This window comes from Diuraphis noxia, unplaced genomic scaffold, assembly GCF_037042655.1.
Source record: "Diuraphis noxia isolate RWA-SAM2 unplaced genomic scaffold, SU_Dnox_SAM2 contig0001, whole genome shotgun sequence".
NCBI lineage: Eukaryota > Metazoa > Arthropoda > Insecta > Hemiptera > Aphididae > Diuraphis > Diuraphis noxia.
This window is the reverse complement of record NW_028301711.1, coordinates 44,628,190-44,649,133: the sequence shown is the minus strand read 5'-3', so window position 1 is coordinate 44,649,133 and position 20,944 is coordinate 44,628,190. Positions and strand designations below refer to the sequence as shown.

At 26.6% G+C, this 20,944-nt stretch overlaps 1 protein-coding gene and 1 pseudogene across 2 annotated transcripts; both read right to left on the bottom strand.

The window, feature by feature from the left end:
- Positions 1-224: 224 nt before the first annotated feature.
- LOC149060754 (solute carrier family 66 member 2) lies at positions 225-12,447 on the bottom strand. The gene is made up of 5 exons (XM_089217997.1): positions 11,686-12,447; positions 5,239-5,497; positions 5,038-5,174; positions 4,706-4,922; positions 225-2,665 (listed from the first exon to the last, which is right to left on the bottom strand). Exons 2-5 carry the CDS (start codon positions 5,439-5,441, stop codon positions 2,482-2,484), a joined length of 741 nt encoding a protein of 246 aa, XP_089074123.1. The 5' UTR covers positions 5,442-5,497; positions 11,686-12,447; the 3' UTR covers positions 225-2,481.
- Positions 12,448-17,391: 4,944 nt separating this feature from the next.
- LOC149060753 (RING-box protein 1A pseudogene) lies at positions 17,392-20,587 on the bottom strand (annotated as a pseudogene). Its single transcript, XR_016189663.1, has 2 exons — positions 20,404-20,587; positions 17,392-17,956 (listed from the first exon to the last, which is right to left on the bottom strand). The product of XR_016189663.1 is annotated as an RING-box protein 1A pseudogene (transcript).
- Between the last annotated feature and the right edge of the window lie 357 nt (positions 20,588-20,944).

Below are 20,944 nucleotides of genomic sequence, written 5' to 3'. Positions count from 1 at the left end.
AATAGATAAATAAATAATAAATAGTAATAAAATTAAAATATTAAAATGCTATTTCAAAATATTTAAAGTTGAAAAGTTAAATGATGAAATATATGAAATTTATGTGTTGAATAAAACATAAAATTACATACAACAAAATTTCATAATAAGTACTTTGTGATTAAAAAAGAGTCAGTGGCGTGCACAGGGTGGTGGGAGGATGATGGGGATATACCCCCCTTCAGCTTCAAATATGACTAAATTTTGGATCTCTAATTTTTTTTTTATGTAATAATAAAGATTGAAAATAATACAATTTTATTTATGACATCCCCTCCCCCCATACCAAATTCCTAGACACGCCTCTGAAGAGAGTAAGAAAATATTAAATGTATGAGCAGTTTGAAAACAATCATGTGAGAAAATAAGGGAAGACTTAGTGGTCAGCTTGCAGCTCATTAAAAAAAAAAAAAAATTAGAGTTAATAATGAGGCATATAGCGTTAAGATATTGTAATCAGCAGTAAATAAAGTGATACAAATGCAGGTTCAATTTAGTATAAAAAAATTATGAAAAAATCAAGCATCAAGTTCAATAGGACAATTTATTATGAATATTAAAATTAGGCTGTTAAATAATTTGGATATGATCTATAATTACTTTAAAAGACGACACAGCCGTTTGATGAAAAAAAAAATATACAAAGAATTCAATTTTGTTACATTACCCAAAATGCATTCAGAGATATCCATAATTTCAGAATTGTTATAGTTAAAAAATTGAAGGTTTTTTCAAAAGTATTGAAAAAAATATTGTGCGTCAATATTGTAATGAAAAACATAAGGAACGTAATACTATAAGTTTATAACACGCAATAAAGCGCCGTAATTTCTGAAATAAGGACATATCTAAATACAATTTTGGACTTAATTACAATTAGATATATAACAAGCATTTAATTACATACTACATATACAAATCATTTTGATAAAATATTTATACCCAATACTAAACACAAAACATTTAAGGTTTAAATATTAATAATGACTCGAAAGCTATCACAAATGTTTGACATTATAGGTATTCTATATAGATATTATAGGTATTTTAAAAATAGCTCAGTAACTTTAAACACATGCACCAACATCTCAACTATTTAATTAACATTATAATATCATATATTATAGTTAATTTCACAATTTTTAAACTGTGATAGACAAATACTTATTAATTAATCATTAATCATTAATATATAAATTATAAATGCATAAATATTTTATATTTTATATTATTAATTATTATATTAATGATTAACTTTGTTCAAATACTTCTACTTCATACAAGTTAAAATTATTATTAAGTTATATGAACATTAATTAATAGTATTTGAATAAATTTGTCATAATACAATTAATTTAATTCACGAAATTTCTACATACAATTATTACTTTTTTATTTTTTACAAAAGTCATAGAATGCTGTTAAAAATAAACATCTAACCAAATATTGTAATTTGTGATGTGTTTAAATCAGTTATTAATTAAATAAAAATATTTTTTGAATTTTATTTTATATTTAATATTATTAAGTATAATAAATATTAAACTTTTATAATATAAGAATATTTAAATTATTTAAATAATTAATATTATATGGATATTTTTAATGCAATCTGTGTTTAAATCAATGTTATAAAAATTAAATGAAAATAATGTTAAATAGTTATTTAAAATATTACAATTTATTTGTGCACATGGAAGACTATATAAAAAGATGCGATGTACAAAGTATGACTAATTATTTCTATATAATATGATTATTCAAAGACGGAGAAGTACAATTGAAAAATCTGGTATTTGTTTTTTTTTTCAACATGACGTATATTATATCATATAATATAAGGAAGTAAATAATAACATAGAAATAATATAAAATATCAACAAAGTATTTACAGTAACTAATAAATTGATAAACTAATATTTTATAGGTATAGAGTAGTAAAGTCAAGGATATGACTGAGTGATGGCCCCTAAATACAACAAAATATATATTTATCTAGTCTCTAGTTTACTCAGTGTAGGCACATTACAGATTTCTGTCTATTTAACAAAAACTATTTAGATGGTAAATGCCCTAAAATCTATAAAATAACATGTGATAAAAAATAAGTTGTTTTAATTACAATTGTGCACATAATGATTGGTAGAGATATTCTTGTATAATCAAATCATATAAATATTTTTAATAATATATTCTTATTTTTAACAGTCTATAGCAAATACAATTGATAGAGGTTGATGCATTTAATAGTTTAATAAAATATTGATAAATGTTCAACTAACTAATACAGTAAAAATAAATAAATAAATAAAATTCACTAAAGAAATAAACATTAACAAACTACAACCAACATCTAATTTGAGATTAGAAGATCTAATATGATAATAACAATCATAGCTTGGACAATTAAAAAATATTATATCGAGATAATCAATTTACACATCAGTCTATTCGAGGAATTTTATAGGGTGGCTCATTACGGTACCAGACTACTTGACCAAGTATTGTCAGATCTATCATAACCTGAAGTGTACCACACATCCAGAATTGTAGAGGCGCTTTTCGACTTACAAAGTAACATGTCTTAAATGCATCTCCAGTAGTCCAAAGTAATACCATTGTAACACTATTAAAAAAAATTTGAATTTCTTGACCATTAACAAATTTAAAATTTAAAATATAATTATTGTAATTTATAAAATTAAATATGGAAGTTAGTTTGTACATCACAATAAAAACAAAATATTGTTACATTAATGATTGATTATTCAGCATTTGTAATTTTAATAAAATTCCTAGCAACAATTATCCATGAAGATTGAAACATAGAACTAAGGAACTTCTATGAAAATGTTATAAGTCCATATTGGTGAGTGTGAAATGAGGTGATTAATTACATTACACAAATGGAAATTTTTTTATAGTTAATAATTAGCTAATTAAAAATATTATTGTGCAATGGGCTTAACAAAAGAAAAATACTAAAACAATCAACAGTGTATAATATCTGATATATTGTATTGGCATCATAAACTATTAAAATTATTGTGAAAAATTAATCTTATTGAATAATCAAACAAAAAATAATGGATTTTTAATCATAATATTATTCTATTAAAAAGATCATTATTTGGTATGCTCAAGATATAAATTTAATAATATACCATTATAATACATTTAAAAATATTCTTCACTCATCATGTAATGTAATTTATAATTTATTATACGACCGAGTGCACATGATAGTTTGCAAACCTTTTTTACAAACTTAGATACAGTAGAACAGCGGTCCCCACTATGCGGCCCTTTAGTAACTTTAGTGCGGCCCGCACTAAAATTAAATTGTTCATTCTAAAATCCAAAGTTTTAATTTATTTTTAATGGTAAAAATAATACAGTGGAATTTTGGAATACACTTGAGGAACATCAATTCCCTTTTATCAAACGTAAAAGGTATTCTAACATTTTTTGGATCGACATATTTATGTGAGGCTGCTTTTAGTTAGGTAACATTTATAAAAAACAAATACAGAAATCGTTTGAGTGATGTGCATTTGGACGATTTACTGGGGTTGTCAACATCAAATACAACCATAGACATAAACAAAATTATAAAAGAAACAGAAAGATACCGTCCATCAACATCAAAACAACATTAAATCAAATAAATTAATTTTAATTATATAAATATCAATATTAATCTAATAATTTAAAAAATATATAAATTTAATAAACTAATATAATAATATGAATAATTTGTATTTTGTATAAAATAAACTATGAATTGAAATTTAAAATTGTAATTATAAATCCAAGAAAAACATTTATGTCAGTCACATACTTTTTCCTACAATACCCTTTCCTAACAATATTGAATATATATATATATATATATAATTTTTATGTTTTTAATTATTAAAAAAATAATTAAAAATGTATGCGGCCCGCAAATAATTTTCAAAAATTACATTTGGCCCATTCTACAATCCTAGTGAGGACCGCTGCAGTAGAACCTCGATAATCTGAACCTCCATTATACAAACCCTCTATTATCGGAACATTGATACATAAAATATCATGACACAAAGACATATATAAGTGCATATTTTAGTGATTTTTAGTGCTATAAGTTGTGATCCCTGGTAGTAAGTAATATAACACAATATGTAATGTGTAATGATAGGTACGAATAATAATTCAATAGTATAGAATGATAATTCTATATTTGTTGTATAAATAATATTTTTTTAAATTTCTATTATCCAAAATTTTGCCAATCCAAACTTTGTGATCTCAATTAGTTCTGATAATTGAGGTTCTACTATACCATTTTATTTTAAAGTGCAGTTTTCTAAGTTTAAATCTTCATGAGGTAAATTAAAGTAATTTTACCAACTTATAGTTTTCCTATGCTAATAATATTATGAGAACTATAAATTAATGACAATTTAAATTTTTTTAAAGCCTTTATGTTGAACCATATTAAGTTTCAAGAACTTTAAGATCACCTTTTAACAAGGTAAGAGTAATATAAGTGTTTCATTATTTTATAAAGAAAAATCATTTTTGTTTATAAATATCTACAATAATTTAATACTTTTATTGAGTAGGGACACAAAGTAAGAAAATGTAATGTCATAATTTTAATCTTAATATTGATAAATACCTCATTCCTTCTGTAGAACGATTTCTTAAGTTTTTGACTAGTTGAGGAACACCCAACATGGCTTCAGTTAGGAGAGCAAGAAATCCAATAATTTCAATGAATATAACGTTGTGCAGAAATATGAATGTTATGATGGAAAGACAGATACTCATAGCGATTAAAAAATCTATATAAGATTGGAAGTCTGTCCATTGCCAAAAGTAATGCCAGTCAAAATCTATAGAGAATTATAAAAATTATTACTTTACAACATTATAATGTATTACAAATATTGAATAATTTATAAAAAAAAAAAATTATAAAACTAAAAACTTATTATACAATAATAATACCAGTAAAATATCTGTCTGGTCCTCTGATTAACTGTGTTTTGTTGCGAACTTTTACACATAAGTGTATCATAAGTAACATCATAATATTCATTACAATACTTTGGAATAATAATGGAAGTTCATAACGTTTACCAAACCTATAATGAAGTTATTTAATTTTAATAAGTGTTTTCAAATAATTGTTAAGTAATTAACACTTACCAAAATAATATTCTCAAAGTATTTGCAACTAAAAGTGCAAGGCATACATACATCGAGAAGCCTTCTGCATCTTGTTTGATGTATATTTCTCGATATTGTGGAATGTATGGAACTACTCCTCCAAATACCATAATTGTTGAACAACACCATCGTGTTACTTTTCGAATAGTAATGTCTCTTACTTCTTCCACAACTGGTTCCATATTGACGGGTAAAATTATTTTCTTTATGTTTGAAACTCACCTTGAGGATTTCCATACTATTGAATAAAATTAATTATTAGCAATAAAGTTAAGATTATTTAAAGTATATTACATTAAGATGATATCATTACACTATTTGTTTTGTCCTGACAAATTTTAAGCTAGAATAAGAGAAAATCAATCTATTATCAAACATCATAAACAACAAACCAATACCAAACTCCGATATAGCTAAATATCTAGGTCTAATTTTCGATAAATGTCTAACGTGGGCTAAAAATATTCATGCAACAAAAATTAAATTAAACAAACGACTCTACGCTCTCAGACCCATCCTTGGTAAATTCTCAAAACTATCCCTCCGAACCAAAATTCACATATATAATCTCCTCCTTAAACCAATATGGTTATATGGTATACAAGTCTGGGGCACTCCCAAAAAATCAAACATTCAAAAAATCCGAGTATTCCAATCCAAAATCCTCAGACTTATTACCAATTGTCCTCCTTATATCTCAAATCACACCCTACACACAGATCTCCATATTCCTAAAGTCACTGAAACAGCCAAGTTATTTTACTCCAAATTCAGAAACCGCCTCCATAACCACACAAACCCTCATATTAAAAAATTACTATCCATCTCCATCCCTAGAAATCCCCCAAGAAGACTCAAGCGACAATGGCCTCGAGATCTTATAAATTAAAATCATTAATCATAAAATCATAAATAAATTGTAAATTCACGCCGAAGTGCCTTCGCTGGTTGGTTCTTCCCTCAAGATATTCAAGCTCATTAATTATAATTTTTTAAAAAATAACCATAATTTATGCTTATTGTACTTTTTTTTTATGTACAGATGGTATAATTTCTAGATTAAAAATAAAAAAATAAAAAAAAAATATCAAACTTCAAGCCTAAAATTACTTTAAAATTTAAATTATCAGGCATAGATAAGACATTTACATTATTATTTTCCTTAACTTAGGTCCTACTGAACATAAATTTGTTATATTATGTAAGGGTTAAAGAAAAAAAACAAATAGTATCCTGACATCCTCTTAAGAACAATTTCCTGAGATTTTTATTAACCTCAAGTATAAATTTAATTAATTTGTTAAATTAAGAAGTAAATTATGTTCATACTTATAAAATAATATAAAACGTTTTCACATAGGTGATTATTTTATAATACAAATAAAATATCACACCCTGCACTCATTAAAATTATGTTAGAATGTAAATGTTTGATTAACTAATAAACTCCATAGTTTCATTCCATAATGGTTTGAAAAATCTGGTTAAGCCTAATGCAATTAATTATTCAAATGTTTATAGTCCATTATTAAATATTTATTCCCATAGACACATATTTTCCTTGTAAAATGTTTTGATAGAAGAAAATATAGAGCTGAGCCACTTGGCAAATTATAACATTGGGTGCTATTTTATGTTTATGCATGTGCACTGTATAAATAATAAAAGTTGAATAGACTATATTTAGACTAATTTAAATATATATTATGACATTTCACTTTTAATTATTAATTTTAGAGTTGAAAAATATAAAACACATAAAATTACAACCAGTACACTGAATTTTAGCAAGCCAATTAAAATAATATATTTTTTTTAAATACTGTACAGTCATGAGTCTTGCTAAGTATTTTGAATGGTATTTTAAATACTTTTTTTGGGGTTATATACTTAATTGGATTGAATACTTTGATTTTTTTTTTTTTGATTAATTTATTTTTATTCAAAATATTTGGTTAGAAAAATATTATAGCCAAGTGCCAAATACAACAATTGAATAATAGTTTTATTTGATATTCTGTATTTCTGTGTTAGTCAAAGCCCGAAGGTTTCTAAAAATAGATATTCAATAACAATATTTCTTTTTGTATTATTAGATAGGTAACTGTTGATCTATGATAATATCAGATACAATGCCTGCTCTTAATGGTTATGCAGGATTACGAGAAGTCGAGAATAATATAGATTGTTCCAGCTACAAGCTATATAGTTTTCTTTATTAATTTAATCATTAATGACTTGAGTAGTTTGTAAATGTGCACAATATTGTCTGTCTGTTGAAAGAGAGATTTTAAGTTTTTAAAGTGAATTACATAAAAATGTATTATGTACTTTAAGTTTTAAAATTCTAGCCATAATATTGAATTTTGAAAACATTATGTTTCTAAAATGTAATAAACATTTATTTATTAAATCAAATAAAAATGATTAAAAACCTGCTGTGTCTATAATACCTACGTTTAGAAACCTACTTTAAAAACCGAGTGTTTGAAAAATATTACTAATACTTTTTTAAAGTATTTTAGTAATATTTGAAATAATATACAATTTAAGTATTTTGGACTATGGTAGTATCTTAAATACTTTAAAAAAATGTATTTGAGTAATTACTCTAATACTTTTTAAAAGTATTCTTTATAGGTCTAATAATCATATAGTTAGGATAAAATTGATCATGAATGTGTCAAAATGTATAGAATAATGCATTTATATATAATTTACAGTAAGATATAAGTATAAAAATATTAACAATCATTAGTTGTACAAGTTTTCAGAGGAAAATTAATAAAATAAATCTATTTTATAAAGGAGAAATCAATAAATTTATTAAATCCTAAGTCAAACATTAAACATAATTTATTAATTAAAAAAAAAAAACTGTTGAAAATATTGTTTAAATTGTATATTATATATATTATACTATAAGTGGTTGGAAAATGATTAAAATATATAATTAATAAAATGCTAGTCAATTAAATATAAGAATAAAATATCAGTCAACATGATAGTTAAATATAATAAATTAAATCATATTAAACACCAAACATAGGTACTAAAATAATTTATTACGAAAAAATTAAATAGATAATAAAAAAGCAATTAAACTAAGTTTCTTATTTTCAGGCATATTGATTTTTTTGATTAGCTGTTATGATAACAATAACATTTTTACTATATATTTAAATATTTTATTATTGTTACATATTTTGATAATTTGTTAGTATTATTTTCATGAAACTATAATCCCTTTGATTTAAATAAATGTAATACACTTTGTGCACATATTGTAAAATAACTCGAATTTATGATAGGTAAGACAGTAGGTGATCTAAAAAACATTGAATAATAAACTAGCATTATTTGAAAATGTTCTCATCAAACAAATTTAAGCCAATAAACCAGAAAAAAAAATTATTTTATTTTATAAATAAATAAATTATACATACATTAAATAGGTAATAAAAGACAAAAAAAAGTTATATTATTATATTTTCATGAAAAGCTTTATTTAGTCAAATAAATGGTTTTAAAATTTAATTGAAATACTTTGAAGTTTTTAGTTGTAAAATTCATTATAAATCGTGAAAAAAAAAGGTTGTTTAGAATTAGTTGGGTTTTTAGTTAGTTTCTTTAATAGATTGGAAAACACCAAAATTCTAAATAGCTTACACATCCCTTCACTTCTTGGAAAATCGTAGGCTTCAAAATAAAATTTAATTGTGATCATCTAACTTAATTATCAAACCTAAGTTAAGATTTAATGATTGGACACTTAATCAGGCAGACCAAATCATGTTTTTATTATCTACCTTACATTGTATACTTATTGTGTTTGTTGTATACATTGAATATTTCATAATATTAAAAACAAATATTGTAGGTATTTTATCTTAAATATTATATTTATTTATTTATCTATTCTAATTATTATTAAATTATTTTAAAAAAAGGAATGAAAACATTAATGTATAACATACAACTTGAGCTTATATTAAAAACTAGTGTATTTTTATAAAAATAAGTACAATATTAAGAATTTTTTCAGTCGACTTAATTTAAACAATATATTTTTTTTGAGCAACACATAGTTTTTAATTTAATAAAATTACTAAGAGTCAAATACAGTAGGTACCAATACTTATTTATCTAGTAATAATTTTTTCCCTCGGATTACTACAAAATTGATTGACTAGTGTTCACAATATATTATAAACTCAATTTTAAACAATATTTAATTACAAAATTTAATTTTTATTTCAAATTTATAACAAATTTTCCATTGAAAAAATAGTATCGGAACATTATTGATGCTATTTTTTTTTTTTTTAATTATTAAGTACCTAGGTATTGTATTATTAGGTATAAATAGTATAATGCATAATAATAATGGTGTTCACCATCATAGTTTGAAAAATTATTATCTTTACAGGTTCATAAAAATCACTTATAATCCTTATAACATGTAACAAATATCCATATAAATCACTGTTACCTTATCTTTTTGTTTAAATAAAATAAATCTCATCAAATTTGTTTACAAATATTAATTTGTTTATCCATCAAACAAATTTAAGTTGTATTTAACATACAGTTAGTATAAACCATAAGTACATAATATTATATTTATTGTACAAGTATTAACATAAACATGTAATCCTAACTAGTCACACAATGGACTGTTGTGGGTTTAATTAATAAAAATATATTATAATTCTGTCTGAAAATTATATTTATAAATTTATAATATTTTAGACTATAGAGTAACAAGTTATGGGTTGTAAACCTACATGAAATGATTTTTTAAATAAGAATTATCAATTTTTAAGTTATATAATACAATTTGATAGTATTTGACAAATTACTAATGTTTAATTATTAAATCAAGGATTAAATCTATATAACCATATTTAATTATGTTCATAAATGTATGAATGAGCTATGACAAAATGTCTTTGTATAAGTATTATTTTTGAATATTAATTGTACATGGTAACAAAGGTTCAGTATAGTTTGTACTCTAAATAACAATATAAATAACTCCTAGATGAGTCACTAGTAGATGGGTATCAGATATTAAAAAATATTGAATTGTTTAGTTTAAATATTATAGGTGGTGTACATAATTAGTTGCCTGGAATTTAAAAACAATGTTCTATCAACAGTTATAAGACCTAGTGCTTTCTATTAAAATATTATAAAGATTTAAATTTAAATACAATGGTTTTGCTTAAATATTGTATTTATAACTCTAAGAATTTCTTATGAATTAATGAATTAATTTATTTTTGGAAATAATTTAAATTTGTGTATAATATAATTATTAGTTTTGATAAAAATATATTAGGTAATAGATATAATATTTATCAATTAAATATAAAATGTGCGATTTACTCCAAAATTATTTTCAGTAAATAATAGATTTTACTTCTGGTAAGAATTAAAAAAAAAAAAAACAGAAATAATGATACCTACACCTTAATATTTTTAATAAAAAAATAATAATACATTTAAAAGTTAAAATAAGTTTATTAGGTAATAAATAATAATGAAGTTATTAAATGTTGTTAAAATTAAAACCTAATAATATGGCACCTATGTCTAACACTTTTAAAATGATGAAATAAATTTTAAAAAAATGGTACACACTATAGTAATTAGCAGCCCCTTTTACATTTTTATTTAAGTTATAGTTTAGGAGTTATAGTCATTAAACATGATATATGAGTGCTATTGTTTTTTTTTTTTTTGTTCTTAATAAGATCAACAAATAAATGAATGTATTTAGATCATTGTATATCTGTGGTGTCTATAAACAATTTATTCTTATCAACAACAGTTCAATAACAAAATCATAGATATTTAATATGTACTAAACCTTAAACTAAGGTATGATAAGTAGGTATGTCTACAATACCTACATACATACCAGAGACCAAATAAATTTTAATATTCAAAACAAACTAAAATTTTAAATGAAAGAAAATACCTATGTAATACTTATTAAGAACAACGAGAAGTGTAAAACTGTTTTTCTTCATAATGTATAAAAATTGAAGGTGATCAAATTAATAGAAGTTATGAAATGTATTTAGGTTACGTACATCATACATCTCCTAACACTGTAGCTACCTGTTTGAATTCTTACTTGAGAGGAAAGTAACAATTTTATTTTATTTTTTAGCTCTCAAATTCCTAGTAATAACAAGATATTCACAAAGTAATACCTAAATTGAAAAACAATTAGAATGTTTGACTGATATTAAATAGGTACATCAGCTGATGTCATTACTCTCACGGCCAAGGACAGGGTTCGGGCGGTCAAACTGTGAACATACTACTTCTAGTGTCCCACGATAGTATTCATCGCAAGTCATACGTATAAAACGTGTATTTATAATGTACAACAAACACCGGTCAGATAGTTACCTAAAGTTCAAGGCATCGTGACGACGACGACGTTGGTCGAGTTGCTGTTGTGCGTACTAAGAAACTGACACAATGTAGACATAGTCACAGCCAATATTACAGCAGTGGCCACGAAACTCGAAATTGTACGTGCTACACGACCGGGAAAACGGACGACACGACGCCACAGCAGCAGTACAGGCGACTAGCGTCTGAAGCGGATTGCGATAGAGCAGTGACGCCGATAGCGGTTGACGGTGTCGTCGTGCGTGCGTGATCTGAGACCTGAGACGGCGGTGGCGGAGTGGATGTGAAGCGCATCAAGCTGGCGACGACAGACCGACTGGTGCGCTGACGTTGGTCCAACTACTGTCTGCTATCACGAATTCACGACTGCAATGCTAATATGCTATTGCCAGTTGCCGCTGATGCCGCTGTTGGCTGTAGCTGGCGTTTTTGTTTTTTTTTTTTTTTTTTTGTCTCTGTATTTGGCGGCGGCGCTCGTATTGTTCGATTCATTTGCGTGGCCGCACGAAATGCCAACAATGCTATTATTATTGGTATACGTTTTCGACAATGAAACGTGACCGATGGTTTTAACGATTTTGACAAATCGACTATTGATAGTGAAAATATAATAATAATATTTAAAAATCCCTCGGACGCGTAATCACGCTAAAACACAAGTGAGTCTCCATAGTGGGTTTCGGGTGGTGGGTGGTGGGTACTGCGCGGGCGTCGGCGCTAGTACTGTATAATATAATATATAAGCCAGCGAATGATTGAGTGAGAAAGACGCGGACAGCGACAAAGGCGGTGTAGGTGAGGCGCATGGTGGGTCCGAGGAAGAGACCGCGTCTGAAACGTGGGTGAGCGCGCGCGCGAAGAGAGAGGGAGAGTGGGTAAGTGGGTTAGGGAATGTTATTAGCGAAATACTTACGATAGAGCAAGGAGCGCGCGATTTGCGGTGACGGGGTGGTGAACGAAAAAGGTATAAAAATGTGTATACTGTGTACTATATATTCTATATACTTTAGTCTTTAGGCCTTTACAGAGAGACACGTCGCAAGGTCGTTGTGTAAACAGCGTCCTATGCGTCATAATGTTTAAAAAAATGTGTTAAAATAAAAATATTTTTTCATAACTTACTATAATAATAATGTAGGTTGGTACGTCATACGATGTACACACCCAAATACTGAAACACGTATTTAGTATTTACCTGCCTAATATGATATAATGCATATTTGATATTTCAGTAGTTATATACTGCAGGTCACAGCACTCACATATTATTTATAAGTATACTAATAAGGCATACATATAAACTACAAAGTATAGGCCACCGCAAAAATGAAAATTACTCATTCGATAGTCACTAGGTACCAACCAAATTTTCATTGTTTAAATAAAATAAAATCAGCCTAATAATGGTTTCAAAGCCTTTGATTGTTCAATAAATAAAAAATTACCATGTATGGCATATTCATAGGTGGAGATAATGGGTAAGGTCTTATGCCCGCTCTAAAATAAAAATAATAATACCTATTTTATATTGAATTACATGTTCATCTATTAACATTAATTTATTATTTTAGATACCTGCAAGCGGTGGCCGGTGGGGTCTATACTTGTTTAACAATATTTATTTCTTCTACTTATTTATTCTGTGTAGGTACCTACCTATACGTCTATACGGACTATACTTATATTCTATACACCTTTGCGTAGATATACTAGCCCAAAAAATTTATCTATACCTTTCTTTGCCCTTTGGAAAGAATATAATCTTTCGAAATGCTCAATAGTTTTTCTCAAATCATTAAAAATTGTACTTTCTTCTAAGAGCTATTGTTTCAAATAATGAAGCATGACTGTTAAACTTGAACTGTAAGCTATAAATTAGACAAGTTTTTAAATGCATTTCAATTATTTTCTGTCATAAATAATGAACTATTTAAAGAGAGATTTTACAATTAAACACTTATCAAAAAATGTATTTGAAAATACAAACATTAAACGCAATTTTAACGTATGATAAAAATATTGTTCTAATGTAGTTATTTGAGTCAATATTTATAAAACTTAAAACATAAGTAGAAAATTATGTGGTGTACCTATCTAATTTTCGTTATTTTAGGGCATTTTTGTTTTTTGGATTTTATTGCATTTTATATAGATGATTCAAATTTTGAACTGAATTAGATTTTAAATAGGTATAGAGTTTATTAATTCTATATTAAAGTGTTGATATTATATAGATAAAAATTTGATATTAACTTTTGAGACTTCAGTAGGTCCATCGTACGCTTACAATAATTCAAAATTACAATTTTTGTAATTTATAAGTTTTAACACGTAGACGGTAGCTTAAAAAATGTACCTAATGTTATAGTTCCATAAATATGTTATTTATTCGGTTCAAATCAATACATTTTGTTAACTTAACAAAATATTCTATAAAAATTAAAATATTATAATGGTAACACAGGAGGAGACTTAGAGGCAATAGCCCCTACCCCGAATATTTTACAAGACATGGACTCATTATTTGACTTGATCAAATCACGGTATATTTTATTATGTCATGCATGATTCATCATCATATGTACCTGTATAGTATATTATTTGCATCATCATAAATCGATTCCTATTAAATAATACGCATAGGCACTATTAAATTGTAGACGTGTCTGAACGTACATAATATCTACCCGTATTATCAAAAATGACGAACTATAATGTTATAAAATAAAGACCAGTCAAGGTTTTGTGGTTGTATAATACATTATTGTTAAATGTTTGCCGTCTGACTCGTCTGTGGTTAAAATATTGTTGGAGCTATATAATATTCTCAACTTACGGCTTACGCATAAAAAGTAAAAACAATGTATCTCTTTTTACATAAAAACAGAATTAAGTTGCTACTAAAAAATACATTGATGTGTACCTATATCATTATTATATTGGTAATATTATGTATAATTTATTACAGTCGATGTTTAAGTATGGAATAATAATTATTAGTAATTACAATGAACAGTGATCATATTATCTTGGGCTAAGGCGTACCTAACTACCAATTGATACAAATCAGTAAATACACCCTCACTATAAATAATGATAATAATTTAAATAATTGTTGTTGCGAATCATTATAATATATTTTGGTGAGGTGTTGTCTAGTTGTCTACAATAATAGTCTGAGACCACCGGTAACATACATAGGTATTCGTCAACTATTAAAGTGCTGTGTACTTGATAAAATTACGACGTGCCTGATGAGAATGTAATACTACACTATAAACGGTATGCGGATATTTAATACGTACCACTCGTACCAGCATTATAATATACCTATAGGTATTATTATAACAGTTTACCGTGATGGTTAGGTTAGGACCGAGAGTTGATTCCATCCGGACGTGTCCGCAAAAGCCATCATTTTAATATTTTACTGCCTTCGTAGTAGATAAGTATATTATTATTATTCCGTTGGCCGTTGCCGCCGCTGTTGCTGCTGTCGTTACGGTGCACGCGCTGTGGTAACGATTTCGAAAGAAAAAAAATGAGTGAAAAACCACTCGTACATACCTTTGTACCTACTTACCTAATACCTACGCCCTACACTATACGAATATAATTTATACATAAATGAGAGTATAATACGTTAAATAATTATACGTTAAGTGCACGAAAACGAATAGATTCCGCAGACGTCGTAATAGTATACTAATGTATATTAATATATTATAATATGTTTACGTTCCTACTATACCTACTATAATATGTGTTTAATTCTTTATAATTATTACATTATTTTATTATAATTGAGCATATTGTAGAGTAATTATATATTTTTATGGTAATTATTATACTATATATAGGTAGGTACCTATATGTATATCTCATATTTATATAATATATATATATTTACCTATTAAAACAATAAAACGCGTATAGTGTATATCTAATATTATATACCTACTATTATAATAATACCCACCATAAATTATATTGATTACACAAATAATAGAATGTCCGAAAACGTGTATTATAATTAATATTGAGTATATAACCAGTGCTCGAATTGGGAAAAATTAAGTAGAGGAGCTCAATCCAACGATTTAAAAACAGCGTTCCAAGTGCACAATTAATCAACACAGACCCGTGGGGACTGGGGGGCTTCGCCCCCCACACCCCCCTTCACATCACCCACAATCCTATTAAGTATTAGACTAATACTTAATAGGATCGGCCATGATTGGCACTTGACAGTCGCCATCTATACGACAAACACGCGTAAGGCCTCACCACAGCCTGCTAATATAATATAATATAATATACCTAACAATCAATGCGTTCAAAATAAATTTATTTGCCTACGTAATGTTGTTACCTGGCAAATGTATTCACTTTTTCGCAAAAATTAACTTATTGCTAAACTCAACTTTTAGAAAATAATAATATTTTTAATGATATAAATCTAATAATATAGTATTCAATGATTCCGTGGCAAATTTAGGAATTTTTTTAGGGGAAGTGTTTAGATAATTACACTATCAATGTATCCCGTGAGAATTTACCCATTTCGAATATTGCGATATCTCACGAAATAATGGAGATATCAAAATCCTGGTTTTATAATAAGAATCACAGGCATAAGAACTACAATTATTTCATGTTTTAATTTATTTCAATGTTTTGATAAAAAATTAAAAAATATAGTTTTATACAGTGGCGGCTATCCTATACCTCAAGTGTATCGACGGATACACATGATTTTGGGGTGGGTGAGTAGGTGGCTTGACATATTATAGGTATTATATTATAATACAGTGTAAATAGCAAATAGTATACATCAGGGATGTATTGGAGGGTATTGGTGAGTATGCGGCGCATACCTACTTTTCAAATTTTTAAAAGAGAGCATACTAAAGAAAAAAACTTGAGACCGGAAGTATGTGCTGAAAAACATGCGTATACCCACTTCACAAAAATTGTTTTAAACTAGCTGGCAGAAGTATTATTATATTATGTATTAGGTAAATAAATATACTTTATACTTAATAATATTAATTACATTGTTAAAGTTATTATAATTTAAAATCAACTTAATAAAATAATAACTAGGTAATTATATATTATTAATTTATATAATTGAAAGGAGGTGGAGGTGGAGGGGTTGATACAGGCCGTAGCCATACCAAATTTTCTGGTGGGGCAAAGCAAACTTTAGGGGGGGGGGGGGGCGTTATATATAAAATAATGTCTGTCTAATATTTTTAAGAGGGCAACGCCCTTTCCCACCGTGGCTACGGGCCTGGATTGATGACAAAAGCTGCCACATGTGTAGCATACTCACAAATAACTTTAGGACTACATGCCTGGTATACATAATTATCTTGCTGTATTGCTCTAATTAACGATGGTTTCAGTAGTAGTAATGCAGTCACGAGACATGCAACATGCACTGACGCTTGAGGAATAGTCATGGTGATACGTTCTATTAGAATTTAGAATATATAGGTGTATAAATGTATAATAAATTATTATTACCTAATAATACATTAATATGTATGTGTGTAATGAAAGGTGGGTGGGTGGGTGAAAGGTTAGGTTATGTATTGAGTGAAGAGTGCATTGACACTACTTCAAACTGGTTTTATAATAAATAACTATAGTTATTTGCATCAATAAAAAATAATAAAATAAACAAAACAATAATTATCAGAAAATCCATATTAGACAGATTATTTTATTGTATAATGTATGTAATTTAATATTTTACAAGATGATCTCTTATAAAATAGTTTGACAAAAGGAAATTCAGTGACGGGCCAGCAATTTTTTTTTTAAAATTAATTTTAATGAAATTTTAATAATACTTCAATATTTATTATCCATAGGTACAAGGAATGAAAAAAACACAAGTTAAAACTTAAAATGTATTTCTATTAATGACCATACTTCTGGAATTCCCACTCTCTATTATCTAGAGGACATACTTGTCGAGTTTTTAACCAACGAGATATGCAGTGAAAATGAAATGCATGATTACACACACCCCACGCAACTGTACATTCTTCACTAGTTGCCGATGCTTGATTGGCTTGACATTCAATACATAAGTCCATAATGTGATTACGGCAAATGGCACAATTGTCTACAACAATGTCCCAAGCCCACAAAGCAACAGCATTCCATTTTTTTACTTCAAATCTTTTCTTTTCTCCACGGCTACTTGTACTTGATGATGGAGCTTCAACATCTTCATCAACTTCCATAATTACTATTTAAATATTTGTTAAAATATAATTTAATAACTGTAGTAAAAATATTAAATTTAAAATTGTATGTATATAAAAAAACATTGGACACTTTTAACAACATTTAATAATTCATTTCAATCATTTAAAAATTCAGCTATAAATGGAACATGATCTTAAATTTAAAATGTTTAAGACATCTACAATTTTTCATTGATTTATAAATATATTAAATATTTAATAAAATTTAGAAATTACTTTAGACAATGCTGAAGTTAGAAAAAAATAAAAGGGGGATAATACAAAAGGGAAAAAATCCCTCAATTCCCTTCCCCCCTTAATTCAAATAATGTAAATACTTAGAAGGAATACAGACAATGCAGTTCAATCTTTTTTTGTTTACTAAGTATTATCGCTTATATTTAATATAATATTTTTAATAAAATAAACTAATAATAAGTAGGTAAAATATTGATAAGATAATTGTATTCTTAAGTTAAATTAGAAAAATAATTTTTTTGAAGAAATACAAAATTCTTATTGATTATATCAGGCTACATAAAATTATATTAAGAGGATGCTACATTCACATGCATTGTCTTTATCTTTTAAACGTGGAACATGTAAAATTAATCAATTAACTCTGTTATGTTCAATATAAGAGAGAATTTATTTCAACTTATCCCATTGGCTATTATCAAATTTGGAAATAAGAATATAATCTAGTGACCACTTAGGATTTTTTTTTATATTTTAATTATTTTGAATTAAATTATGAGTGTTTTAATGTTGTAAATTACTTGTGCATTTAAAAATACCCAAAATTTAATTCTAAATTTAAATTTAAAAACTCCTACAATGTTCACTAGATTATATTCTAACTTCCAAATTTAACAATACCTAGGTCAATCAACTCTTATAATAAACATAACAGATTTAAATAGGTTATTCTCAGGACATACAATTTACTATGTTGTACATTTCCAAGATACAGACAACGCATACAGGTGAAGTGTTCTCTTAACACGTCTTAATATTAAATCAATGCAAAATAATTTTTAAATAGGTATTTCAGTATTAATACGAGATGCCACTTAAATGATTTATACAGTTATCTATTGATATCATAATTTATATTCAACCCACAAGAATGAAAATTTGTATTTAATTAATTTAATTAAAATATTTACTCTATTCAAAATAAGAAAGGAACATCTTTGCGCACATACGCTGAGCTATGGAACACGGTCAGATTATATTCTTGAATGGTCAATAGGCAACATTCAAAGGTGATACTTTATCATTATTGTTAGTCAGATACTCAAAACTGTACTAGTTTTACAACTACTGTTCCCTTTTTATTTGGAATAGTATAGTTAAAAGGATCCAACAGTCATATATTATACATATTTTAAGATAATTAAATGGTTTAATATCCAAACACAGTAAAAATAAATATACAGGGTGATTTTTTAAGCATGCTCGCCCCATTTTTATGCTTAAATTATGCATATATTCAAATTTTGATTTTTGGAATATTTAAGTGTAGCTAAAGGCGATATTTTTGAGTACTTAGATTTTTCACAACTTTTAAGGAGTATCCTGTAGCGATACCAACTTTGGTTTTTCAAATGACAACCTATATGTTTTAAAGCAAAATGTGATTCAGATAATTTTTCTGAAAATTTTGACATATTGCAATCAAAATTCGAACGAAAACTTCCAGAGTTATTCTACTTGAAATACTAAGGAATAAGGATAAAAGTCTAATACTTAAATGCCTACGTTGTAAATGGATACGATAATTATAATTCGGTATACAATATAAAAATAAAATATTTGTTAATAATCACTACTTATTACTAAATGGCCAAATATTGCATCTGACAATTTTCAAAAGAAAAGAAAATATGAATAAAATAATATCCTTTTTATTTTATCCATGTTACCTATACCTTATAGGCAACGTTAATATTTGTATAGCATAGGTATACCTACTTATAATAAAATACCGAACAATAGTGTACAATAGCACATTTTATATTGTATACCGAATTATAATTATCGTATCCATTTACAACGTAGGCATTTAAGTATTAGACTTTTATCCTTATTCCTTAGTATTTCAATTAGAATAACTCTGGAAGTTTTCGTTCGAATTTTGATTGCAATATGTCAAAATTTTCAGAAAAATTATCTGAATCACATTTTGCTTTAAAACATATAGGTTGTCATTTGAAAAACCAAAGTTGGTATCGCTACAGGATACTCCTTAAAAGTTATGAAAAATCTAAGTACTCAAAAATATCGCCTTTAACTACACTTAAATATTCCAAAAATCAAAATTTGAATATATGCATAATTTAAGCATAAAAATGGGGCGAGCATGCTTAAAAAATCACCCTGTATAGTGTTTAACTTTAAAATTAAATTAAAAAGTCAACACTTATCGCAAAAGTGTTTTACTTACCTTCGGCCTTTCGGTCTTCAAAATGTCAAAATAACTCAGTATTTAAATAATGAAAAAGAACAAGCAAGAAGAGTGCAATGTAACAATGCTATACAAGAATCTAGGTATCAAAATTTTTAAGATCTTTGCAACCGGAAAACAGCAAACGGCAAAATGCCGTGTTTTGTAGTTTTATTTGACAATGATAATGCAATATAACCAAAAGTAAAATGTACCAAACAATAACTAACCTTGAAAAAACTATTGCTAACATTTCTTCCAAGATTTTACACATAATTATGACGTATTGAACATATATATATAATATATCGGTACATAGAGGACGTATAAACTACGGTCAGTAAAGTTGGGTTCCCCGAGATAACAGCAAAATTTATCTCATGGAATATCATAGGTGATAAACAGAGTGGTTATACGACGGTTACGTTGTGGTTACTGTACAGCATAGACGTATAATATATATATATTTATTATACGTCTATGCTGTACAGTGTTCAGTATTCAATATTTCAATTTTCAATAAAAATATATATTATTAATT